The sequence below is a fragment of the Carettochelys insculpta genome, chromosome 5, assembly GCF_033958435.1.
Source record: "Carettochelys insculpta isolate YL-2023 chromosome 5, ASM3395843v1, whole genome shotgun sequence".
NCBI lineage: Eukaryota > Metazoa > Chordata > Testudines > Carettochelyidae > Carettochelys > Carettochelys insculpta.
In genome coordinates, this window is record NC_134141.1 from 12344901 (window position 1) to 12372553 (window position 27653).

At 40.6% G+C, this 27653-nt stretch overlaps 1 protein-coding gene across 1 annotated transcript in view; it reads right to left on the reverse strand.

The window, feature by feature from the left end:
* The window catches only part of SMC2 (structural maintenance of chromosomes 2), a 40822-nt gene that overhangs the window by 1494 nt on the left and 11675 nt on the right, over positions 1-27653 (reverse strand). Inside the window, exons 9-24 of the mRNA XM_074994036.1 lie at positions 25784-25933; positions 19446-19679; positions 18124-18283; positions 17103-17220; positions 15178-15316; positions 14419-14538; positions 13331-13535; positions 11481-11616; positions 9460-9584; positions 8476-8669; positions 7756-7899; positions 7259-7453; positions 6536-6736; positions 5627-5743; positions 5047-5207; positions 61-208 (exon numbers count right to left, since the gene is read on the reverse strand). Of these exons, the coding sequence (XP_074850137.1) occupies positions 61-208; positions 5047-5207; positions 5627-5743; positions 6536-6736; positions 7259-7453; positions 7756-7899; positions 8476-8669; positions 9460-9584; positions 11481-11616; positions 13331-13535; positions 14419-14538; positions 15178-15316; positions 17103-17220; positions 18124-18283; positions 19446-19679; positions 25784-25933 (2547 nt within the window). The remainder of the gene's footprint in view (positions 1-60; positions 209-5046; positions 5208-5626; positions 5744-6535; positions 6737-7258; positions 7454-7755; positions 7900-8475; positions 8670-9459; positions 9585-11480; positions 11617-13330; positions 13536-14418; positions 14539-15177; positions 15317-17102; positions 17221-18123; positions 18284-19445; positions 19680-25783; positions 25934-27653) is intronic.

The window sequence follows — 27653 nt, forward strand, 5'->3', positions numbered from 1 at the left end:
TGTATAGTCATGCTCTCTGAAAGTAATGAACTACACTAACAGTTATTTGCATGAACATACCTGGGAATGTCTGAAGTGAGTGCGAAGCATCTGTCCAATGTTCTGTGTGTGAGAAAGATCAAGGGCGGCATCCACTTCATCTAAGATGTAAATTGGCGCAGGTTTGAAGAGAAGCATGGCTAAGATCAGGGACAAAGCCACTAAGGATCTAAAAACAGACCAAAGACAGTTAAGTTCTTATAGACTACAAGGGAAACAGTTATCTCCTCTCCCGTTTGGCTATTCCTCCAAAGCAACTTTGCTGCATCAAGGACATTCTCTTGAATGCAGACCACTACAAAAAGCTCTGGAGCAGCAAAACAAATAGCTAGCATCATGGTACGGTATACTGACACTCAGATTTCTGCCCAAAACTTAAGATAAAATAACTTTAAAGATCTGACAGTCTGGATTGTAACTTTGAAGTTCATGCTGTTTTACCCATTTCCAATTGTGAGTTGTGCTGCATTCTCACTGGTCTAACATTGTTATGTCCCTACTGTGCAGATCATCACCTTCTTGTGGTGAATAGGCTTGTGTATTCCTCCAGTGAACCTGAGAGCAATGCCACAGAGAGTCTCGTGCTCTTAGCAGGGTCACCCAGGGCTGCAAGATCAAGGGGGAGGGTCCAGACAAAGAATGATCCTAAAAGTCCTTAATGTCGGAACAGGTGGAGGATAGCAAGGGTAATGCTACAATGGCTGTGAAGGTGGATGAAGGCTGCAGCAGACAGGAGACTGCCAGCTTTTGTGGATCCCGTGCCATTGGACCTGAGCTTTCTATCCATCAAGAATTGTGTGGTGGCTGCTGTGCAACAGCCCCCCAACATTAAAGTCACACACAGACATTTTCCTCTGTGTACTACTCTTCTAAACTCAAGCCCTACCATGACTGGCAAATGGTGATGGGAGCAGGATTGCGAAATCTGGAAGCTTTTAATCATGCACCAGCATCTAGGCAGTGAACGTATGCATCGGTTGTTCCATTTTGAGGACTGAGGTCGTAGAACAGTTTGGCTGCTGCATCCATGACTGAGCAGTCCTATTTAGAATCCACTCTGCTCACCCCCATGGGGAGAGGGCTAGAAAAAGGGCCCTAAACATAGTGCACCTCAATCCCCGCTGACTGGATAGCCGTGTCCAGTGGCTTCATCTCCATGTGGTCAAAATTGCACAGTAAACTTTGGAACATGGAATATTCAGACTCTAATGGACAACCCAGACAGTGAGCGACCCAAAAGACACACAGGAATTATTGCCTGTGAGCTTTGATGATTCAACATTGATATCACTGCAATGGCAGAAACATGTAGACCACAAGATGGACAGCTAAGAGAAGAAGGTGGAGGGAAGAAAAACAAATTCATGAAGTAGGATTTGCCATCAAAAACGAACTGACAAAGATCCTATCTGAAGTCCCTGTCAGCATCAATGAGCATCTCATGACTCCCCGCTTGAAGCTTGCCAAAAACCAACAGGCAACTATCATCAATGCTTATGCACCAACCCTGGACGCCACAGATGACGTGAAGGAGAAGTTCTACACCCAACTGGACACAGTCCTGAAAGACATACCCAAAGACGACAAGATTTTTCTTTTGAGGGATTTCAATGCCAGGGTCAGAAGAGACACGGATCTCTGGTAGACTACCACTGGGAAAGAAGGTGTTAGCAACAGCAACTCCAATGGAGCGCTCCTCCTTACAGAATGTGTGGAACACAAGCTTGTCATCACAAACACCATTCCACCGGTAAAACAAATTTAAGACCGCATGGCAACATCCTTGATTGAAGAACTGGCACCTCGGAGACTGTCATCGTCTATACACAGGATTGGCATGATATTCTTCTCGCACATGCAATGACCAGTGCTGATGACTGCTGGACCGATTACTGCCTTGTTCAATCCACAGTGATGATTAGGACTGTCCCCAAAGAGAGAAGTCAGAGGAAACAGATCCAACAAAAGATCAATGAACAAGGCTTGAAGGACCCCATCAAACAAAGTGACTTCCAGGCAGCACTCCAAAGGAAGGTGCCAACAGTACACCCTGAAGATATGAAAGAACACTGTCTATTGAAAAATGCCATCTTTGGAGCTTATGGTGAAACCATTGGTTACCGGACCAAGAAGCATCAGGACTGGTTTGATGAGAACCACGTAGAAACTGAATGCTTGACTAAGGGAAAAAAAGAAAGCCTTTAGGGCCTGGCAAAGCAATATTAATTGCACAATGAAGAGAAAAGAACATGCCAAGGCCAAGGCAAAAATACAACATAAAACAAGGACCCTGAAAAACCAATGGTGGACAGAGTGCAAAAGCTTCATCTCTCAGACATCAAAAATACAAGAGGTTTCTTCAATGCTACCAAATCTGTTTATGGACCAAGAAACCATGGAATCAATCCTCTGAGATCAAAGGATGGTACCCAACTCTTGAAAGACAATGAAGCCATTTCTTCTCGCTGAAGGGAGCACTATAATGAGCTGTTGAACTGTCCCTCCACTGTGGTCCTAGAATACCTTGACCAAATCCCTCAGCAACCACCTCGAGATGACCTTGCAACACTTCCTACTCTGAGTGAGGTCCAAGCTGCCATCAGAGCAATGAACTGCAACAAGGCAACCCGATTAGATGGAATCCCCACCGAAATCTTCAAAGAAGGTGGGCCAGAGCTCTACAAACAGCTCCAGCTCCTGATTCTCAAGATCTGGTATAGGGAGCAGATGCCACAAGATTTCAGAGACACACTGATCATCAGTCTTTTCAAGGAGAGAGACAAGATAAACTATCATGGCAACTCCCTCCTGGTAACAGCAGGGAAAAATCTGAGCTTGAATCCTTGGAAACCAACTCCTGCCACTCTTAGAAGAAATTCTCCCAGAACCCCAGTGTGGCTTCTGACCATTCTGAGGAACAGCAGACATGATCTTCACTGCCCAGCAACTGCAAGAAAAATGTTGTGAACACAACCAAGCTTAATATATGAATTTCAACCACCAGGCCAAAGTATTCAACTCAATTGTTGCACCCCGTGGATCATCCTCTCAAAGATCAGCTGCCCCAAAAAATTCATTAGCATTGCAAGGCTGCTTCATGACATGACTGCCACAGTTTTGAGCAACAATGGATCCCAAAGTGACCCCTTTGAAGTCAAAATGGGAGTCAAGCAAGGCTGCATTAGTGCCGCATCACCTTCATCACCATGACCCTTCACCTCATTGATGGCAAGCATCCAGATGGTGTGAAGATTGAAAAGCTTTCTGTTCATTCTATAGACAATCTCAGGAGACTGAAGACTAAAAGCAAGACCTCCCCAACCTTGATCATGGAGCTCCAGCACGCAAATGACAATATGGTTGTTGCACTTTCTCCCACAGCCCTTCAGACCATCTTAAGTGCCTTTGCTGAAGCATATGAGAATCTCGGCCTTGCACTGAACATCTTAAAGACCAAGGTGCTCCACCATCCTTCACCCATGGGACAATCCCATGCACCTTCTATTGCAGTCAATGGAGAACTGGGAAATGTGTAGCACTTCCCATACCTTGGAAGTCATCTTTCTGCTAAAGTTGACATTGATGCAGAAATCCAGCATTGTCTGAGCCATGCAAGCTCTGCTTTTGCCTGTCTGAGACAAAGGGCCTTCGAGAATCAGGACATCTATCCTAAGACAAAGCTCCTTGTATATGGTGCAGCAGTTGTTCCAATGCTACTATATGCATATGAAACCTGGACAACACACAAGTGTCACTTGAAAGCACCAGAACAATAGCAATGCTGCCTCAGGAGAATCCTAAATATCTCTTGGGATGATAGGCGCACGAACACTAGCATCCTGGAAGAGTCGAACTTGACCAGCATTGAAGCCATCATCATTCATCAACAACTTCGCTGGACTGGTCACATGGTTTGGCTGTCTGATCATGACCTCCCAAAACAGATTCTGTTTTCCAAATTGGAGGAAGGACAGAGAAGCAATGGGGGCCAGCGGAAGCGATATAAGGACATGCTGAAGTCACACAAAGTGCAGCATCAGTGTCAACGTTTGGGAGAACCTGCCCAAGACCATCCCCAGTAGAGAAAGGTAATCCATGAAGGGGTGGTGCAATTTGAGAAGTCCCACCACAGTGCAGCCAAGGACAGGCGGAGAAGAAGAAAAGAACGTCAAACTGTCCCATGACCCTCAAACAGCTAGTAACACCTGCCCATTCTGTGATAAGATCTTTGGCTCCAGAACTGGGCTGATCAGCTATCAACAGACTCACAAATAGGAAGGTGACATGAAGATGTCTTACTCATTATTGAGTGACTGCCAAGAGAGAGAGAAAAGATTATGTCAGCCAGCAGCTATTCTGGATCATTCTCTCTCTCTCTCTCTCTCCCGCCCCTCACTCCCCTCCAGAAGGTCCTTTGCTTCCTTCACCCTGCTCCCAAGAACATTCTTCTAGTCCTCCAATTTCCAGCTGCACCTTTAAAAGACACTGCATTACTTCTGGCACAGAGAAAAATGGTATCCTCTCCACAGCAACTTACTCCCATCTTTAAATGTGCTAGAGGGGTACCATGATGGTCCTTTTGAACAGTGGGGAGAGAAGAACCACACATCTAGGAATCAGAGACTACAAACTGAACATGGGAATCTTCAGTATTACCAAGTCCTCAATACTATCAATTTTTTAGAGTATTGTAACTCTCCTGTAATTTATTTCACTTATGACACTCTTCAGAAGCAGTTTGTCTTAATTGATATGGAAAGCATTGTACTCATCTATTTACAGCTATTTAAATTTCTTCATTCTTGAATGCCTCTGTTATGGAGATACATACATTAGCTTAGCACTTTACATTATATGAAAGCAAAAATCTCCTGGGGGAAAAAGGCCAGATCTGTGGCCTATATCAGCAGAGTGTCCTGTGCAAGATGGTGGTGATGGTTGTGGGGGGGGGGGGGGGGGGGGGGCGGGGGAGATAAGAAAAAGAAGAAAAAAAAAACGCACACTTACCTTTGACCTCCACTAAGTTCTGTTAAATTTTCCTTCCAGGTGTTTCCTAATGCAACCTTGAATTCCAGACCATCTAGGACAGTTTGCCCTTCTGGTGGTGCCAGCATAGCATTGGCCCCAGGTAAAAGAGTAGAGAAAATTGAACCAAAGTCTTTGTTCACCTTTTAAAAAAAAAAAAAAAATCAATCAATCAAGCCGCCACAAATATTTTCTAATGGCCTTTGAATCATGCACAATTGTTCATAAACTCTTCATGTTCTGCTCCACATAGTGAGCTTCTTTTAACCTGATGGAACTGGATGTCCAACAAAAGATTAGCATGTGCTAGATAGTAAAGACAGATTTTGTTTCATAATTCAAAACAGAAACATATGGTTCCCAACACGCAGGGCATGAAGGACCATTCAGGGAGGCAGAAGGCAGCCTGTGCAGCTGGGACCAGGGTTAAAGAACAAACCGCCCATATCTGCTCCTGGTCCTGTGCCAAGCCCCGGCCCCCTTACTGCATCTGCATCCCACTCTACCCCCTGAGTCTCAGCCCCACTGCTAAAATGTAAAAGCAAGGTGTGAACTAACATACCTTTTGCCAGGCAATGTTCAAAGTTTCATTTTTCTTTTGGTCAAGCTCTTCGATAGTTGCAAGTATTTTAGACTTATCATTCTCTACAATTCTTTTTCTCTTCATTAAGTCATTATACTGGTTCAATTAGAAGAGAAAACTAGTCTCAATTAACTTGTTCTTGACATGTTTGGCTCTAATCCAATAAATACTCAAACACTTAACTTTAAGCATATGGAGAATCCTACTTCTCAGATTAAAAGTTAACATGCATAACTGCTTGCAAAAAACCCCCCAAAAAACAAAAAACAAGCTTTTAGTACTTTATTCTGTAATATATACTAGAAGTCTGCTACAAATTATGAAATGGTAAAATTAAGCCCTGAAGGACACTTTACTCCTCATTCTGTAGACAATGGTAGCCACTTTCACCCATAAGAGAAATAAGAGAGATTACCATCAGGCAACAAAACTATGGGAAATGCACTAACCCTAGACAATTATAGCGATACTGAAGCTAAAATGTTAATTGGACAACTCTTCCTGAAACACTGGGGGCCAGAGCTCCTATTTTGGTGAGGTTTTATTTTTGATTTAATATTCTAATACAATCAAGTATTGCAGTAGACACAGTAATGCTGAACTGACAGACTCGGAATGCAGCTTTTAAGAAGGATACTAATCTTTTGTCACAAAGTCAGGATTTCTCCTAATATCAATTGCCAGTCCATAGTCAGTTAAAATGTATTAGCATCCAAGAACAAAAAAAATGGGTCATGTTATTGACTTCTGAATTACACAACAAAATGCTCAAGCAGATCACCCTGCTACTTTGGGGCACTGAGTAGTAGTCTGCAGGTGACACATCATATTGCCCATGAACAGAGATATGCTACAAATTGTCTCGAGGTTAGAGCAAAAATTGTTTACCCTTTCTTCAGCCTCAGAAAGCATATTCATAGCTCTCATATTGACATTCCTTCCCAGCTTCTCTTTCTTCTCTTGTAGTTTCTGCAGCCTCTGACCTGCCTCTTTAGGATTGTTAGTTTTAAAATCATATGCTGTATTAGGCTGGCCAAAAAGTTGCTTCTCTGAAGCTATCCACTCATAGTCTTTCAGCAGTTTAGCCACCTAGAACATATACAAAGTATAAATGTTGAGATCATTTACATGAAAAAATATCAGCATCAAGGTTTTACAACATTAAACCTCAGTATACAAATCTCAGCTTCGTTTAGCATCATAAGAATACTGACTTATGTCAAATACTGCAGAAAAAATTCAAGAAGGTCAAAACAAAGGGAACATTATTGAATAGGAGTTTGACCATGCTGTTTAAACCTAAATTTTCCAAATTGCACCACGATGCTCTGCTACAGTGTCTAAGTCAACCTTCTTTAATAGGTTGGTCCGATGTATATAACTGCATCTGCTTTACCGGTTATCTCCAAAACAGACATTCTCTGTTTTTCCATGAGACAACGTATGGATAAACATGTGAGACTTTTCCCTCCTCTGAGACGTTTCTCAGAGTTGAGGATGTACTGGTACAGCAATGCTTATTAGTTAAAGAAGAATATTTCCATTGCCCACAGTAAGTGAAATAACCAGCTCTGGTTACTATAGGCAAAGAAGAACAGAGTTCTAGGATACCTTGGCAGCCGCATCAGTAGTCTCTCGCTTGTGTTTATTAATGTTATGTTCTAGCTCTTTAATCTTAAGCTGAGCTTCATTATTTTGTTCTTTGTATTTTACAGCCTCTGCAGCTTTGGCTTTAATTTCCTTATCCTGGGCCATGATTACTTCCTTTTGCTTGGCCAGCTCCTCCTGAGCTTTCTTTACCGATTCCTCAAAAACAAAGGAGACAGACAATTCTTTTTACTCAATTTGCATTATACTTTATTATGAATAAAGGAAAATAACTAGCAGGAAAAAGGGGAAAATACAGGAATTCTTTGAGGGTGAAATTCAGTCCAGGATAATGAGTTCCACTAGGCTATGCATCTCCTTTGTGTAGAAGAAAAATACACATCAAACTGAATATATAATCTATAGTAGGAGGTTTAATAGTCTCAGCTACACACAGATGGAAAACATCAGAACTCAGTTGTCTTTGGTATTGAAAGTACCTCCAGTTTTGCCAGACCTACCTTTGTCTTAGACACCTCAGATGCCATAACATCAATCTGACCCTGGTAGGATTTGATAGCTTCATTCACAGCTTCAATCTGTTGTTTATAGCATGTCTGTTCTCGCTTTAGCTCCTCTAATTCCAGAACTAATGCTTCAGCTTCCTAAAAGAAGACATGTTGAACATTATTAAGGAATATTCTTGACCAGAAAGATTTAATATTCAGCTTGTTTCTGACTAAAGGGGGAGAAGAAAGTTCAGAAGTCAGTTGCTCTGTAACCACATCTGTAACATCACTGTAATATAATATCTGGAGATACACATCTCATAGAACTGGAGGGGACCTCTGAAGGTCATTGAGTTCAGTCCCCTGCTCTCTTGGCAGGAACAAGCACCAGCCTCTTTTTTTTTTTAATTTAATATTATTTGCCCCAGATCCCTAAATGGCCCCCTCAAGGAGTGAACTCTCAGTCTTGGGTTTAGCAAGCCAGTGCTCAAACCACTGAGCTATCCCTCCCCAAACTGTAACCCAAGCAACCTCAGAGAGAGAGGCTAGAATGTATTTATGATTCTAGGACAGCTCATATATCACCAATTTGCATGTATGTCTCAGACTATAAAATATCCATGTACTGAAACTGATAAGGTTTGAGAGAATCAAACTTCCACACACATTTCTGCTCCATTGTGGTGGCTTTTCAGAATTGTTAAACTTACTACTAACAGTGCAAAAATTTACCTGCTGCTTTTCCTTCATTTTTTTGCTGGAAGCATCTGCCTTCTTTTTGGCACTGTCTAACTTCTGCTGGGCATCTTTCAATTCCTTCTCACGCTCCACTTCAGCATTTTTCATTTTGTTCTCCAGTACTTTATATTTTTCTTCTGCCTTTTTTTGGAGTTCCTTGGTTTTCTTTAGTGTCTCTTCATTTTCCTCTAAATCAAAAAGTACATATTGAACCTGGCAGTTCTTCTAGTCCCAAACTAATCCTCTACACATATGCTTATAGCTCAGGTGCCAAATCAATTTTAATAAAGGCTTAGTACCCCAAAAAAAAAAGTCTAGTAAAAACTTTTACTAAAGCTATGAGATTAGCAATTTCAGTGCTCCCTTGTCCATGAGTCATTGTAAATGTTGCTTGAATACACCACCACATAATCGACATGGGAAGATAGAGCAAGGCGGAAAATTCTCTCACGAAGTTAAAACAAAATAAATAAGCTCTCCTGGTTTATGCCAACTAAATATACATTTTACTTGCCACAGGACAAACAAATTAATTCACTGACTGGTAGTCTAGCAATCTTTGGTATCCTACCAGTTCCTTGGCTCCTGGAAGTGTCTGAGACACTCCTACTACATATGCCTATTTCTTCCTCTTGAACTTATATGCTTTTGCTACCTTCTTTCCAGATTGCTGTTATCTGAATGAAAGCTAGTATTTTTCAAATGATTTCTCAGGATTCAATCTATGTACAGTGCAAATCCTAAATCCTGGAAAAAAAATATCAGCAGCCTTAAATGAATCCTTATTTGACTTGGTTCACCGTTATTTTAAATTTATAACTTTTTGTATTTGTTAAACACAAATTCCTAAAAAAACTTCAGGTTTTTTAATATAACCTAAAAGCTATTAGATTTATAAAATCTCAAAAGCCTCTGACCTAAGTTCCCAATGAATAACCAAATAATGTCCTTCAAGTTTTCTGCAACTTGCTATCTCACCAATGGTTTTCTTGAGGGTGTCCAGCTCTTCTTGCTGTTTGTGATAGGCACTTTGCTGAAGTTTGGTTTGCAAAAGCTCTGCTTCTTCTGATTTCATCTCCCACTGCTGCTTCAGTTGGCGATATCTTAACAGATGATAGAAGAGAATCAGATGTATTCACATGACAAATTAGAGGCATACAACATATGTAGGGTACACAATAGTGTTCCCTCTAATTTCTCCCACCCACGAGCAAAATGAATTTCATTATATGTACCAACATGGAGGTAATGTGCAATACAGAAGCGTCACAACATTCATGAGGGTTCGGTGTTGAGAACCCTCGTGAATATGATGGGCTCAGAGCCCTGGATAAGCAGCGCCACTGGCACTCCTGGGCCTGGTGAAGCAGTGGCCACCGGCACTCCCCTCCTGGATCCTCGGGGAAGCAGCAGCCACGGGCGCTCACAGCCTCAGGGAAGTGGCAGCTGCTGGTGCTCCTGGCCCCAGGGAAGCAGTGGCCGGTAATGAATAAATGCTATTCGCAAATGTTGAACTTGTGAATGTTGCGACCTTGCTGTCCATAACCTTCACATTGGTGCGCATAACAAAATTCACATGGCTGGGGCAGAACCAAGGAGTTCTGAGTGTGGGTGGAGGCTCAGGCCTGGGGCACAGGCATAGGAACATGAGGTGTGCGGGTGCTGGCTCTCTGGTGTGGCCCAGGAGGAGGGGCAAAGGGCTGTGGCAGATGGTGGGCTGCAATAGTGTAGGAAGGCTCCAGGACTGGAACAGGCAGGGGGGCTCTGGGTCCAGGTTGCTCCACCTGCATGCGCATGGGGTGGTTGGGCTGCCACTGCGGGACAGCTCCTCTGGGGCTGAGCGGCCAGGCCACAGTTGCATTCAGGCCTAAGGAGAGGTACCAGGTTCAGGCTGCCCCTCTCCCAGCCATCCAGCCAGAGGTTAGGTTGGGGGCAGCCTGATTTGTGTTGGTGCCTTGAGTGCCTGTGCCAGGCCAAGTAGGCAGCTGTGCAGCCATGCAACTTAGAGGGAACTTAGGTACACAGAGGGGGGGGATTTCCTTGGGAAGGAGCCCCATCTACATGGCTCTGGAAGGGGATCTTCCAGAAGCGAGATCTTGCGGGGATATGCTAGTGAGGCATGAGATATTTTAATCTGCATCTCATTAGCATCTTCCGCTCTGCCCATTACCATGCCCCTTCTGGAGTATAGACATGGCCTGTGTGTGCAGCCAAGTGCTATTTCGAAATGCATTTTTGTTCATAGCAGCCTTATTTTGAAACAAGCTATTCCAGACTAGCTCTTCTGGAATAGTTTATTTCGAAATAAGGCTGCTGTGTAAACATACCCTTATTTTCCTAACCATATTTCATAAAAGACCCTGAAAGAAAAATACATAATTATTTTTTAAATTTAAATTTACAAAAATATTTGTTAAATAAGATTTCATTTAAATATACAACAACAGTTATTTTGGGGGAAACTGTTGCAAATGTCAGTGTTTTTATAATTCTCATCTACTCTGATTTTATTCTCTAAACAGAAGCTGAAATTATGGATAGAAGCTACTATAGGAAATTCATTTGGTACTTCAGTAATGGGAAAAGCATCAGTGCATACTAAAATACTACTTTCCCAAGCACAGGAACAATGACATTTTCTTGCTACTATTTTCCTGCAGGCGTGGTCCAGAAATTTCCTTACCTTGCCATGAATTTGTGTAGTGAAGTGATCATACTACTCTGGCTTTCATACAAAACACATCATCTGACTCTCTGTGCTCTGCTAGTACTATATAGGTATTAATAAATAAATAAATAAACAAATAATTAAAAATGCTTGTTGAATAGTAACAGAGAAGTAGCCTGTTAGTCTGTATCCTAACAAAATAAAAAAGCAGTCAAGTAGCACTTTCAAGACTAACAGAATAAGTATCACCTAACAAATTATTCTGTTAGTCTTTAAAGTGCTATATGACTGTTTTTTGCTTTTATAAACACTTGTGTATTTTAAGCCTTACTTTTCAGCAATGTTCTTTAAGTTTGTCAGCTCCTTTTCTACTGTCACTAGCTCAGACTCCTTTGTTTTTAATTTTTCTTGAATATCTTTCATTTCCAGAAGCTTGGACAAAACGGATGCAGACTGTGACCGTGCACCTGATTAGTGAAAGCAAAGAAAACCACTGATTAATGCTAGTAATCAATTACTTAAGGATGTATTTAAAAACTGGTTTATTCACATAGAAGACACGAGAGAATAAAACTAGTGTTGCTTATAAAGCAAAGAATGAACCTAGACAAGTTCTCAAACACAGAGAATGCTTTCTTACTCTGGCACTAAGGCACATCTATCTACACCAATTTACCAGATTCCTGGAACAGAAGTTTTACTGGACTGGAAGCCCTTAATGGAGCTCAATCCAAATTTTTATGCGACAGCTTACATATTTAACTGCATTTTGTAGGTTTAGCTGAAATATTTAACTGATAATATTTTCCCCTTCTTAGTTAAAGATGATGCCATACATTGTTTTGGTACCAAAAAAAGCTGTTTTGTTCTTTGGTTAAAAATTCTCAGATATTTGTCTGTTTCATAAATGGGTTATCCAGCACATTTCATGTGCACAGGGAACACTATACAGTCATAATGTAATTAAAAATTTAAATAAGGCAAAAAACTGTGTTCCAATATTTTCATTTACATCGGGTTCGTCTACATTAGCCAGCTACTTTGAAGTAGCCGGCACAACGTCAAAATAGCACACGTCACATCTACACGCGCCGTGTGCTATTTCGACGTTGAAATCGACGCTAGGTGGTGAGACGTCAATCACTATTCCCATCGTCGGATGGGAATAGCGCCCTACTTTGACATTCAACGTCAAAGTAGGGCATGTGTAGACAATCCACATCCCACTACTTCGAAAGAGCAGGGTCCTCCATGGCGGCCATCAGCTGAGGCGTTGAGAGACACTCTGTCCAGCCCCTGCGGGGCTCTATGGTCACCACATGCAGCAGCCCTTAGCCCAGGGCTTCTGGCTGCTGCTGCTGCAGCTGGGGGTCCATGCTGCATGCACAGGGTCTGCAACTGGTTGTCGGCTCTGTGGATCTTGTGCTGCGCAGGGCAAGTGTATCTGGAAGGGGCCCTTTAAGGGAGTGGCTTGGGGCTCTACTGGCCCCTTATTTTGACGTGGAGCACTTGTGTGTGTGGATGCTCCACATTTCCTTCTGGGGCGGCTCCTTTCGATATTCCCTATCGTTACTTTGACGTGGAACATCGACGGCACCAGCCCTGGAGGACGTGTAGACAATACACATCTAAGTAGCCTATTTCCATGTTCTTACTTCGAAATAGGCTACTTCGACATGGTGTGCTAGTGTAGACGTAGCCATCTTGCATTATTGGGATCTGATTTTAAATACAATACATCTTCAGACAAATAGACTTCCGAATTATCCAGGGTAAAGATCTAAATACAATTTTATTGTTAGCATGTTAAAACATTTAAAGCAGTACAGTAAACCCTCAAAATGTGTGACTTTGAGTTACGCTAAACTTGCATTAACATGAGTTACGCACAACTCACAGCTGCTCTGCAGCTGTCTGCCCACCAGGCTCCCCCAGCTAAAGGAAGCCAGGTCGGCAGACAGATGCAGCTGCTGGGTCAAGCCAAGGAAAAGTGACGCCTGGCTCCCAGAGTGGCAGAAAGCCAGGAAACCAACCAGCCTGATCACCCATCTCCCCTCACTTGCATAGGGCTTGCAATGAATGCAACCCCCATGTAACTCAAGGGTCTACTGTACAGCCAGTGAAGAAGATATGGTGTTTAACAAAAAAAAAAAAAAAAAAAAAAAAAAAAAATATATATACCTCCACTCAGAGTCCCTTGAGGGTCAAAGTTATCTCCTCCAAGAGTGACAGTTCTTTTCATTATATTTTTGTCAAAAGTCACTTTCTTGGCATTATTCATGTTATCACAAACCAGCGTTGTTCCAAAGACATATTCCATTGCCTTCTGCAGTTCAGATTCATACCCAATCAGAGAGAGGGCCAAATGCACATTATCAGCACCAACCTAATAGTCAAAGGAAATTGTATTAGAATTCCACAACAATTTGATGAAGAGTTTTTAAATTCAGTTTCTTGCTCCCCTTAAGGTTTTGTAACATATTCAAATTCCTCAATACCATGTACTAACACAATGGCAGCAATTGCTTTTGAATTATTTGACTGTAGGTAGAAACCCTGACTCAATCCCTCCCCTTCTCTAGTCAGATTAATAATGGGCACCAGTAACTATTTAGCAATGCATCTCTCCCTTTGTGGCTAGCAACAAAAAACTTTATTGTTCTGCCCATCTTCTCCTTCCTCTGTCTTAGGATGTGTCTACACTAAGCAGCTTTGTCACTAAAATTCAGCTTGTGTTAATGATGTTTGTTGTCTCTTTCGCCAACAAGATAACCCCCTCTTGGTGAGTGGAAGTATCTTTATCGGGAGGAGTGTGTTCTTGTTGACAAAGCAGCATTGAGACTTTCAATGACAGCTGCAAAACTTTACAGTTCAAGCAGTTTTTTTAAAGCACCCATGCACAACAAAAGTTTTGCTGAACAAGTTCGAGTGCAGACATAACCTAACAGCCAGTTCAGTTCTTTTTCCCATTCCATCCCATCACATCTTCTTATGCTTTTGCAGACTATCATTTCTGGTAATTCACTATTCAGCCAATTTTCAAGTTAATAACTCCCTCATCCCTTTAAAGATACAGCTGACCTCTGTAAGTCTTGCATAGGATAGCAAAGGAATAACTTCCATTACAGCATAAGCATGACTGACATTACCCTATATGTTCCCCATTCCAATAAATCATGTTTGAAAACATGCCTTTTGTGTGATAGTTAATAAAGCATGCCACTTTTAAGAAAAATATACAGAGCAAAAGAATTCATTTGAAGACATACCAAGCGTTTTGCTGCCATCACAGTTTCTTGACCAATACACTGTGCTGAAATTTTATTTAGTGGAATTATGGTGTATCGACGTTTCAGTTCACCTTTTTCTAGCAGTTTTTTACCAACAACCTAAAATTTAGAAAAAAAAATTACACAAGGGTATCAAAACATGTCAAATCATGAAAACTACAGAGGACTGAAAAAAATTTCTTACGGGAACAATATGCATACTGGAGAATTTATGTTTGGCTAAGGAGGCATGACTCCATTGATCTATATTAATTCTTACTCACTAAAAAGTAAATTCACTGTTTGCTAAGATCTGCTTAAGGATACCTTATTGGTTTGGACCCAGGTTTTTAGTGTTGACTCAGGATTTGAGGCGGCCTCAAATTTGGTGTTAGGGACCACTTGGAGATAATTGTATCCCTGCATGGACACAAAATTTGTACCTGTATCCACATCGACAAAAATGAGCCAGGGATATTTGCATCCACTTCTGCAGATGAAGATACTTACAGATATAAAGCAAATATCCCCAGATTTTTAGAATACAGGTGGCTCAGTATTTTATGAAAGCCTGCACCCCTTTAAAGTGTCCGAGACTGAGACCCCAAGTCACTAATTGCTTTTGAAAAATCTTGCTCTTCATGCACAAAGTTTTAACTAAACATCACCCAGGAGTGTCAATATATGTTTCATGACTAAAGCACAGAATTGAATACTGCCAAAGGTATGTACTCAAAAGTTACATGTTAAGAATCATACTTCTGTATCCACCACGATGTTGTAGAGTTTTCCCCCAGCTACCACTTCTAGAGCTGTTGCAGTGGAGATCTCTTTCACAGTTATTAGAGAGGCAACAAGTCCTTTTATATGGTTTGGGTTCCAATTCTTTTCTGGATCCCTTAAAAGAAATTAAAACAAGTTCTGTTTTCATCCAAAGAAACATCTTATGACAAAAACTGAATAAATTTATATTAATATTAAAGTTATTAAAATTAAACAGTATACAGAGAGATAATATTCTGAAGCTACAAATAACTAAATTATTTTAAAATTTCATAATCAACAAGGGTTTCCAAGTAAACTGTCAGCTATGGAATAAACAGAAAAATCCTATCCTCAAGATTGGCTCAAGTTGTTCATAAAACTTGGAATTATCAATAGTTATGCAAAGTTGACTTTATTTAAAAGCTAGCACTGCTTGAGAGCATTGCTAATATTTGTAATTGACATTTTAGCATTACAATTACATAAAGCAAGTCTATTCATTAGGTATGATGCATAAATTTTTCACTGAAGTAGTTAATCGTTTCATGAGAGGTTGGCAGAAGTTGATCAAGTTATTTTTTCTTGACTGTAAGAAGTTACTGAACTTTTATTGTTTACATGTTATCACTAGCCTTTTCAGTTTGACTGCAATTTAAAGAGGCACACATACACAAAATAACTATGGATCATAGTTTTTTTTTCCCTGCCACATATATTTAACTGGAAAAAGATTTAGACAAAAAGATAGAGAAAAATGCTGTAACTGAAAATACTAGTGCATACATAGGCACTACTGGTGCATTTCTCAACAGTGGTGGTATAAAACCAATCAGTAATTAACTGCCACAATATTGCCATGGGAATAGAATAACTGATAGTATTGATACTGTATCATCAGAAATTAGCAGCCAACATTTAGAAGCATATAAAAAGTGCACCTGCTGTTTTGACTTTTACTAGTCACAGTGGACAGTGCACTGGACTGGGCACAAGAGACCTAGCTCTGCCACTGGCAGGATGGACATTGGACAAGTCATGTTACTTCTTCATACCCTAACTTCCCCACAATATTAATCTTCCTTTGTAAAGTGCTTGGACACTGACGGGTAAAAAGAGCTGTATAAGTGTCAGGTAATATATTATTGTCTTAAATCCAGGCACATTAATTATGCCATGGCAAAGTCAGTAACAGAAAGGGAAGCAAACTGTTTCCATACTACTAGCAAAACAATGGCCTCTTGAATTGTAATACTCCTGAAATTACACAGTTTTATAAAAGTTTCTAGAGGACTTTTTTTCTAAATGGATGTTTTAGGCCCTATTTTCAGGGAGGGATGAAAAAACCTACTTTAGGGGCTGCAGCCCAGGACCCTGCACTAAAGATCTCCGGAACACCAGAATTGCACATCTATTTGCAGGGTCCTGGGCTGCAGCCACTCAAGCTCCTGTGTTACGGCCCTGCCTGGCATGGTCCCCTGCAATGCCATTTTCCCAACCCAATATAGCTACAGTTGCAAGCACTAGGAAGCACTGCCCTCACATCTCCCATTGGCTGTGAATCATGGAACCTGCCTCCTCCTCTCCCCAGGGCCTGCGCCACCAAAGGGGAACTGCCCTGCACCCCAACCCCCTGCCCCAGCCTTGAGCCCTCTCCCACATCTTAAGTCTTGCCCAGATCCTGCACCCCCACCTCCTCACCCTGAGCTTCTTCTGCACCCCAAATACCACATGCCCAGCCCCATCCCAGAGCCTGCACCCCTAGCTGGAGCCCTCAGCCTCTTCCACACGCACACAAGCCTCTGCCCACAGCCTCCTCCCACAATCTGAACCCCTCACTTTTGACACTCCCCAGAGCCTAGGACCCTCCACAAAATCTAATAGCCTCAGGCCCCCGGAAGAATTAATCCAGCCCTACTTACTTATACTCAAACTGTAGATTAGGAAACTTGGCCATTAAGGTTTCATATGATTCTCTCAACTGATTGACATCATGAGACAGTTGTCTCCGTTTTGCTAGAAGAATTTCTTCTTTTTTGTCTGAAAGAGCCAAACAAATCTATTACTGAATTTTTCAGTCGTACTCTTTGCAGATTTACATATGAAGCAGTTTAGAAGTAGGCAAACTGCATGTAGCCCAAGGTATAATGAGAAGTGCTTCCTTATTCCACAATTTTTATCACTTCAATTTAAGCAAAATATTAGCACCAAACTATTTCAAACAAATGTAAATCAGAAGCTTGGAATCTTGCTATCTTTAGTGAGAATTTTGGAAAACTATAATTAGTACTTTTAGCTAGATATATGCACTTTTTGCAGTAAGGACAGATGTAAAATATTACAAAACTCCATACTGGACAAAATTTTCCAATGTAGGTTCTTAAAGTAAGGTGTTAAATCAATTAGATTTTCAGAAACAGCAAACACCTACATTTGCTACCAACGCTGGGGTGGATTTTCATTTACACTAGAAACCTTTTCTACTGTGGCTCTGCATTTGTACTGTAATGGGGCCTCAAACTGACATTATGTGGACAGAGTGATAGGAAGGTGCCTTAATATAAATGAAAGTCATGCTCTTTGCTGGGAAGGGGCTGGGAAAGGGGAAAAGAAAGGAAAGCTCAATTTAAACATGCAGAAATACTGGCCTACTAGTATACCGTTGAAGATAAAAACTATCATACAGCCCCAAATCACAGCCCTGTGACTTATGAATGCTTTACCCTGCTGCAAGTAAGAAAGTTGCATATTTTCCTTTAATTCTATTGGGTTACTTCCACTATACTAGTAAATAGTCATTAAAACAGCAGAAATACTAAACTGCTTCAGAGTTCTCTTCCTGTGTTTTCAGGTTCTTTCTTCACACCAGATTCTTCTAGATCATCTTATACTTCCACCCACCAAATCCCAAAATCCCTATTCTACTAGTACGATAGCACAAACCTTCATAATTCAGGGTTTCCATTTCATTTTCTAGTTTTTCTTTCAGCTTTTTAACAGCTTCAAATGCTTCTTGATCTTTCTTGTAGCCACTGTCCATCTTCTTTACTTCTGTTTGTTTTGTCTTTAATTCTTGTTGAGCATGTTTCAACTTCATTTGAGCCTATAGCGAAATACAGGACAAACACATATGGGAGGTTTTCAAACAGTACATTGTATAAATGTAAAATTTTTGCATTATCTGGGCGCTACGGTTATGGTTCTGGATCTTTATCCATTACAGTATTGTCAAATAGCATCCTTGGCATTTAAAAACAGTGTAATTGTCAAGACAGTTTGCGTAATTCATTTCAAGTCAACTTATTTCAATCTTGGTGCCATCCACATGGCACCAAAGTTCAAAATAAGCAGATTTTCAAAGTTTCTGCTACCGCTCATACAACTACGGGTACCGGAACACTGCACTCAAAATAGTGCTGCTATTTCAAGCACAGTGTTTAGCCACAGAGTTTCCATATCCTGAAATACAAGTTGAACTTCTCTCACCCAACACCCTCAGAACCTAAACTAGCGCTGGATGAGAAAATTTGTGGGACAACGGGAGGTCAATATTTTCTAGCACATTACCAACAGTTTCACTGCTTACTGCATTCTTAGAAGACATTTAGGTGTCAATTACAACTAAATAACAGTACAGAACACTGAGAGCCCGGACTGGTGGCTGAAAATAAACTTTGACACCACAGGAAACTTGGACACACCTATGATAAGTGGTTGTCCAGCTAACTAAAATCATGCTGGATTACGGAATTTGCCAGACAAGAGTGTTTCGTATGAGAAAGGTTCAACCTGTAGCAACTATAGTGTAGCTATAGCTTGAGAGACAAAGAAAACACGTAGCTGTCTGCTGAGCTAGAACAGGCACTAAGTGTTTACTGTCTGGTTTTCACAAAAAGAGTGCAATTTAGGGTTTAACTGGTTAGATTTTAAAGAATTAATGTAAACATAAAAAATAAACTTCAATTTCCTGGAATAACTTGAAATTAACATCACTGAATACCATGACCTTTTCTTTTTTAAATCTAAAATTTTAACTTTGTGGGAGCTTTTTCCCCCCTCCTGACAACACCATGGCTTTTCCCACTTTATGTCATCACAACCAGGAAGTCTTAATACGATATGCTATCATGCATTGCTTCTTATAGAACATCCTCTAACTATTTTTGGATAGACAAATGAAATATTGATGACCACAATTTTCAAGAAAAAGTTCATAAAAACATTACTGCTCATTTGGGCATGATGTGGTCAGCATCTTTTCTTACTTGCTTAGCCTCTGTTTCTGCTTTACTAATGTCATTCTTGCACGCCATCATCTGTCCAGCAAGAGTAGCTTCTTCTCCATCTTCACTGCTGGACAGACCAGCAGAGACAGCATTAAAATGTTGCTGTGCAGCAATCAGAGCTTTTGTATCTTTATCACTTGCCTCCTGGAGAGCACTTAGCCCATCTTGTATCTTTTTCACTTCCTTCTCTATTGCCACTAAAGCCTTAGAATCCTTTAGCAAAACAAAGCAGATCAATCAGATCCATTGGAGAGAGTAACTGCAACTTGAAATCTAAGGAATATTGAAAGATGAGTTACAAACAGTCAGATACTATATTCCAAGCCCCCTTGCTACTATCTGTTGGGTGTATAATCACATATTTATATTTTTAAAATGCTTTCTTGCCCTCTGTTGTTGCATGAAATACCCATATAAACAGGGAAAAAACAGTGTTGCACAAAATACACTGGAAAATTACTGTAACTGATAGGCTGGGTCTACACCAGCTCCCAATTTCGAAGAGAGCATGGTAAGTAAGGTGTTGGGAGATTACTAATGAAGTGCTGTGGTGCACGTGCAGCACTTCATTAAGCTAATTCTCCCCCATGGCAACTTCGAAGCGGCAAACTTTTTTGAGGAATAAAGGGATTTTGAGTAGCCCAGGCACTTGGAAGTTCCTGTGGGTTAGCTGCGGCTACGTGCAAGCTGGCACTTTGAAGTTTGCCACTTTGAAGTTGACACAGCCATAGAGATTAGAGGGGGAAGTTTTATTGGTAACATGTCAAAAGAAATATGAATCCTGACAATCCCATTTACTCTTCAGAATATCCATATTCTCACACAGAAACATTTTAAATAGGGCTCTCAAGTAAGCAGTTACTTTACATGATTAACTCCAAAAATTAGTCGCAATTGAAAATGTTATTAAAACCCATTGTTAAATAGACTGTCAATTGAAATTTATTAAATATTTTGGATATTTTCTGTGACAATACAGTACAAAGTACACAGTGCTTATTTTATGTTATTTTTAATTACAAATATTTGCTCTGTAAAAATGATAGAAATAGTATTTTTCAATTCACCTCAGACACATATAGTAAAAGCTCTGTTATCCAGCATTCAATTAACCAGCATTTCTGACATCTTTCATCTTTCTGACAAATCTTCAATCTAGTAACAAGGACTAGTCTACCATCCAGCATGAAATGCAGTCACACATTCTGCACTCTACTTTTATGGAAAAGATGCAGAAGACAAGCAAGGAAGTTGATATCAGGGATATATTCAAGAAAGCAGCATCCTGGGTATCTCACAGGGTCATTACAAATTCAGCCCACTCTCCAACACCTTCTACATCTACAATGAAAATGGATGACAAGTATCAGAGCGGTAGCCATGTCAGTCTATATCTGCAAAAACAACAAGAAATCCTGTGGTGCCTTATAAACCATGGTTTCCCAAACTGGGGGGCATAAAGAAATTCCAGGGGGTGGGTGTCTCTAGGTGACCCAGTACCCCCATCATCTCCCCCACCTGAAGAAAAAGCCAGCCTTTGCTTCTGGCTCTCAGCCCCTGTCATTTTATGAGGGTGACCCTGAGCAGCTGCTACAAAAAGCGGGCAGCCAGTGGAAACCCAGGTGGGGCTAGCTGCCTCCCATAAATGTGAGTGAGCATGGGTTGGGGAGAGGAAGTGGAGGAGGAGGAGAATGGGATTAAATGGGGGTGCCTGGCTCGGGGGATGGGGAGAAAGTGGGGGCTGGTGGTGCCTGGCTTTGGGGGAGGGAAGAAGCTTTGGCAGTGGGGCTCACAGGGCTCAGGTGGCCGGCTTGCAGGGTTCGTGGGGCTTGGGTAGCTGGCCCTGGCCTTGCAGGGCTTGGCTTGCCAGGCAGGCAGCTGGCCCCAGCAGCGCAGGGCTGGCGTGCAAGTGGTTGGCCTTGGCAGACTGGGCTTCAGGTGGGTGGGTGGCTCCAGCAGTGTGGGGTCCTGGCAGCTGTTGGGCAGGTGGGTGACTGGCCCCAGCGGCTGGCAGCTGTCCCCAGCAGCATGGGGCTCAGTCGGGAGGCTCTAACAGTGTGGGGCTCAGGCGGACGGCTGGCACGAGCAGCTCTGGCAGCTGGCACAGGGCTCAGGCAGCTGGCCAGCTGGGGCTGCACTAGGCACCCGCAAGGGACCAAGAAAAACTATTTGTACTTATATTTAATTTTAAATAACACATCAAGTTTTTGTGTTTATTTTAAATTACAAATTGATTTTTTTTTTTGTTAAAAAGGGGGTTGGATGATGGTAAAGAAGAGGTGGGGAGGGTGTGAGGATTTCTCAAAAATCAAAAGGGAGGCGTGATGCCGAAAAGTTTGGGAACCACTGATATTGACTAACAGATATTTTGGACCATAAGTGTACATGGGCAAAGACCCACTTCATCAGATGCATGAGTGGGGATTCCAGAGGCGGGTCTAAATATACAGGCTCATGAAAAGGAGGGAGTCACCGTCAAGAGGATGGCCAGAGTTGCCAAGGTCAATTCAGTGAGGGAGGATGGTCTATAAGGTGCCACAGAACAACTTCTTGTTAATGAAAATGGCTGTTGATAATGATGATCTTGAGGTACTGCAAGATCCTGAAGTCCCTTCTGAATTAAAGAACAATTTAATTATGTTCAGTATAATTTTAGTGGCCTGGGTACATGCCATGCACTACCTATGGTAAGGTGTAGTCATAAAATAACCAGCATATACCTAAGCGCTTCAAGAAATCAATCACTCTCCAGTGCAGGGAACCTGCATAGCATTTTAGATTTTTTTTTTTAATTGTACTACAAATCTTTGAAAACTGGCATTCCATTAGTAGGGTATAACTCAGTTAAACAGAATATTTGATTAACTGGCACTCTTCATATCACATGTCAGAAAGGAGCTTGTAGTGTAATGAAATCTATTATGAAAGTGTAACTTACTAATGTGGATTTTTTTTTGTTGTTACGTAACTACAGTCAAACACAACAATGTAAAACTGTAGAGCCTACAAGTTCATTCAGTGCTACTTCTTGTTCAGCCAATCCTAAGACAAATTTGTTTACATTTATGAAGATAATGCTACCTGCTTCTTATTTACAATCTCATCCAAAAGCAAGAAGAGACATTTGCATGGCACTTTGTAGCCGAAGTAGGTATATCTAGATGTGGTAACCATTTGTATGCCCCTTCATGTGTTCGCTACCATTCCAGGGGACATACTTCCAATGCCGATGATAGGTATTAAAAAAACAAATGAATGTGCTAATTAAATTTGTGACCGAACTCCTAGGAGGAGAACTGTATGTCTCCTGTTCTGTTTTACCCATATTCTCATATATATTTCATGTTACAGCAGTCTCAGATGGTAACCCTGGAACATCTTAATGTTTTCACAGCAGATTTGACATAACACAAAGAAGGTACCAACATGAGATTTTTAAAGCTGGTAACAGAACTCAACTTAAGGTTTAAAAATCTGACAAGGCATCCAAAATATGAGGGGGCGAGGTGCAGAGCATGCTTTCAGAAATCTTCAAAGAGAAATACTGATGTGGAAACTGCAGAACCCCAACTACAAAAAAAAAAGAAATGAATTTACATCCCATCCACTCTCTTGGAATCATTATCGAACAGAGCTCATCATCAGCATGGATGCATGCCTTTTGAAATGGTAACTAAAGTATGAAGAAACATATGAATTTTTAGTGCATCTGGCACGTAAATATCTTGTGACACTGGCTGCAGCAGTGCCATGCAAATCCCTGTTTTCACTTTCAGGTGACATCGTAAACAAGAAGTAGGCAGCACTATTTCCTGCAAACTGTAACCCAACTTGTTTGTTCAATCTATCTGCTAAACGAAAAAGTAGGGCTGACTGGACCGGTAGGCTGACCTGAGGTCTGGGGCCCCCTGGAGTCCATGATGGCATTGTAGAGGGTCCATGAAAAAGAATAAATAAATAATCGTAGAAAATAAGTTTTAAATACATTGCAAAGTTACAATCAATTATTATTTTTAAATTAAATATCTTCCAATAATATTAATTGTTCTTGGAAAGGCAATATTGTTGTTTCCTTTTTCATTTAATGAAGTGTACATAGCAGCTAGAATCAGCTTTGATGGGGTCTCAGTGTTTTGGCAGGGGTGATTGGGGGTCCGCACTAGTGAAAAGGTTGGGAACCACTGCTCTAAAGTTTTACATTGTTTTATTTTTGTATGCTGTTTTTCCCCATACATAAATTTTACATTAGTAAGTTAAACTTTCCTGGTAAAGGGATTGCACGACAGCATGGCTATGTCTACACATGCCTCTTCCTTTTGGAAGAGGCATGTAAATGAAGCGGATCAAAATGCTAATGAGGTGCTGATATGACTATTCAATCCAGAGTGTCAAAAGCAATCACTTGCAATGGTCTGGGTGAATATTCATATCAGCACCTCATTAGCATTTTCGACCCGCTTCATTTACATGCCCCTTCCAAAAGGAAAGGGAATGTGTAGACATACCCTTTTTGTATCAGGTGAACTGAAAAACATTATTTCTTTTGTATTTTGCAGTGTAGATATAGTTAATCAGAAATAGAGTGAATACTGTATTCTTTGTAGCTTGAGTTGTAATTGAAATACATATATTTGAACATAGAAAACTAAAATATTTAAATCACTTGTATTCTATTATTAACAGTATGATTAATCATGACTAAGTTTTTAATTATGCAGTTAGTTGTGATTTTTAATAGCCCTAATTTTAAAGTTATTCTGATCCTCTCTACACTTCATAAAAATGGAAATACAGTAAACTCTTTCATATTGGGCAGCCCCAGGACTGGGAGGTTGCCAGATATTCAAATATTCTAGCTAATAGAGAAAAGTATAGCTAGCAATGCATGACATTAAACAAAAACAAGATTAGATAGTTTAAAAAAAACAAACAAATGTATGCAAAATATTTCATTTACCAACAAGAGTAGTATTGCACAATGTAAACACTGTGTTTACAAAGGGGTCCTTCTTATAAGTCCACGTTACATTCCCAAAGAGCAAAACTTATAGTGAAATGACTTATAAAGGGGAATTAATATCCATAAGGAATAATGTAATTAGCTTGAGATATGCTCCCAAAACATACAGGTCATAGTATGTGTTACATATAACATACCTATCATCCACAAAAAAAATACATAGAAATAGAATAGAAATAAATAAATAAATAAATAAATATTAAGACAGACAAATAAACCATCTCCCCTCCAGTCCTCTGCAGGCTTCCTGCCAGTTCCCCGGCTCCCTGCCGGCTCCCGCATGACTTCAGGGCTCACTTGCAGGGCTCCTGTCCTACAGTACTTGCTGCCCAGCCACCACAAAACTTCGCTATATTCCTGGCTTTTGGTTCCTCAGTCCCTAAACGATGTACATGCAGACCAGTGCAACTTATAATGAATCTGCTTTCCTGACTTGACATATATGCAAAACGAATTATAGCGAAGCAACTTGTAACGAGGACCCCTGTATTTGTATTTACTTTCACTGTACTGTTCTTATGGAAAATGTACCTAAAATTTACTTATGGTTAAAATACCAGTTATTTGAGAGTTCTGGATAACAGAATGCCAGATATGAAAGAGTTTTCTATACTAGCTACTACTGAGGCCAATTCTGTTCATGGGCACACATCTAATTCCTAATGAAAATATATTCTTTATATCAAATTACACACAAACAATGCTTAAAAAAGGTCTCCGGTGACAGGAAAGGGAAAAAAATCAAATTTAATGAAGGGCAAGTTTAGCTTATTTTATATAATACACAATATTGTAAAAAGGCAATGCCACTTATTTTGTACTTCTAGTTTAGCAGTACCCTTGTAAACTTATGCCATAAATTTATCCCTACACTTACTCCTTTTGGACAAACATTAGAGAAAAATAAATAAAACATATACATGTTACATGTTGAACCTCTCTAGTCCGGAACCTTTGGGACCTGACTGGTGCCAAACCAGAGAATGTGACCAACAACGGGAAGTCAATATTGTGTATCAGCATTACCAACATTTCCACTGCCTACTGTGCTCTTAAAAAATATTGGGGCGGGGGGGGCATAAGTTAGAACTAAACAACAGCAAAGAACACAGAGAACGAGGACTAATGGCTGTCGAGAAAACGTATGGAACTGCAGGAAACTCGTTCACTTATCACAGATGTGGCCATGTGGCTAACTAAAACCACAGATGTTGCTGGACTAGAAAGGTTCAACCTGCGTATATTACTGAAGATGCTTGTAGTGTACCAAGATTTTCACGAAATTTTAAAAGTTTACCTCCTCCATGTTTTTTACTAATTCTTTATATTTGTTCTCTTCATTTTTTAAGTTCTGCTTCTTGAGATCCAGAGCGCTTTGTGCTTTTGTATCAACTCTCTGAGTTTCTGCAAGAACATCTTCAAGTGAACGGAGTACACCACCAACTTCCTATAACCAAAACACAAAGAGGCAACTCATACTAAATGAAACATGTATCATATCTTACATTTTATCCAGCTATACTTAAGGATGTTGTCAGGTCTTTAAAAAGGTTAAACACAAAATTTGCTTACCATTCTCACTTAAAAATAAAAGAGGTTTTAATTATCATAAAGAGGACCCAAACTCCATGGTCCATTTGAGTTAATTTCATAGGCAGAGGAGTTTAAAAATTGTGAACACCATGATGTAGCTAGGGGTCCAGCTCCTGACACAAATGCAAGTGTGTGTGTGGGGAGGAAGGCTCTACAAGTTTATTGTATGGGGAGAGGGGTTGCAGTATTACCACCCTTGCTTTTGTGCTGTTGGTGCTGCCTCCAGAGCCGGGTTCCCAGTCAAAGACACTGCTCTCCGGCTGCCCAGCCCTGAAGACAGCAGCGCAGAAGTCTGGCTGTCTGGCTGGCAGGCAGTGTTTGCTGTAAGGTGTAGGACTGTGTGGCCACTCGAGAAATTCAGAAGTCGCCCAGCTCATTAGCAGAGCGCTCACGGCTAGGTTTTGTTTCTCCTTGTGGTACACGGTCACACATGCGTGCATGCACATAAAAATTCATTCTGCATATGGATGGAAAAAGAATCTGCAAATTTTCTTTTTGTTAATGCTATTTTGTCCCAAAACTGTGGGAAAGGCTCATACAAACAAGTGGAGGAACAAACCAACTACACACCAATTAACTATCACAATGAAAAAATAAAAATAAAATGCCTGAGGGGAAAAAAAAACAAAAAAACAAACGTATTTCTAGTTTGCCAGTTATCTTGTACGTTACTTGTGGAGATAAAAGGTAGAATATTTCAGGTGGAAGTGTAATTATTAACATTGACAGTGTCTTTCACATGATGACGAAGGATTACACTATATAGTGTAACAAAACAAAACAGCAGTCATGTAGCACTTTAAAGACTAAACAAAAAAATTTATTAGGTGATGAGCTTTCGTGGGACAGATCCACTTCTTCAGATCTATAGCATTTCTAGTCCAGACTCATTATATAGTACAGCGGTCCAAAAAAAATTGCAATAAAAACAAATCAAACACATGGAATTGAATGAAGGGGGCGGAATGTTAAGTGTTATGCCTGAGATAATTAAGGCATAATCAAAGGAAGGGAAGCAGTCCTTGTAATGTGTGAGATAATTGCTGTCCCTGTTCATGCCAAGTGTTAATGTGTCAAATTTGAGCATGAACCTCAGTTCATAAAATCTCCCCTTGCAATCTGTTTTTAAAGTCTCTTGGTTGTAGGATACATATTCTCAAGTCTTCAAAAGAATGGCCCACTCCACTGAAATGCTCATTGACAGGCTTATGTGTATTGAGATTGCTAAAGTCTGCTCTGTGTCCATTCATTCTTTGGCAAAGTGTTTACCCAGTTTGTCCAATGTACGTATTAAGGAGGCATTGCTGGCAATGCCCCCTCAGACATTAGGCCATTCTGTTTAAGACCTGAGAATATGTGCCCTACAACAAAGAGATTTTAAAAGCTGATTACATAGGGAGATTTGTGAACTGCTGGGGGTCATAATCAGATTTGACACTAACATTTGGCATGAACACGGACAGCAATTATCTCATGCATTACAAGGACTGCTTCCCCTCCTTTGAAGTTTGTAATTATCTCAGGCATAACACTTAACATCCCCACCCCTCACCTCCCTCCTTCAGTTCCATGTA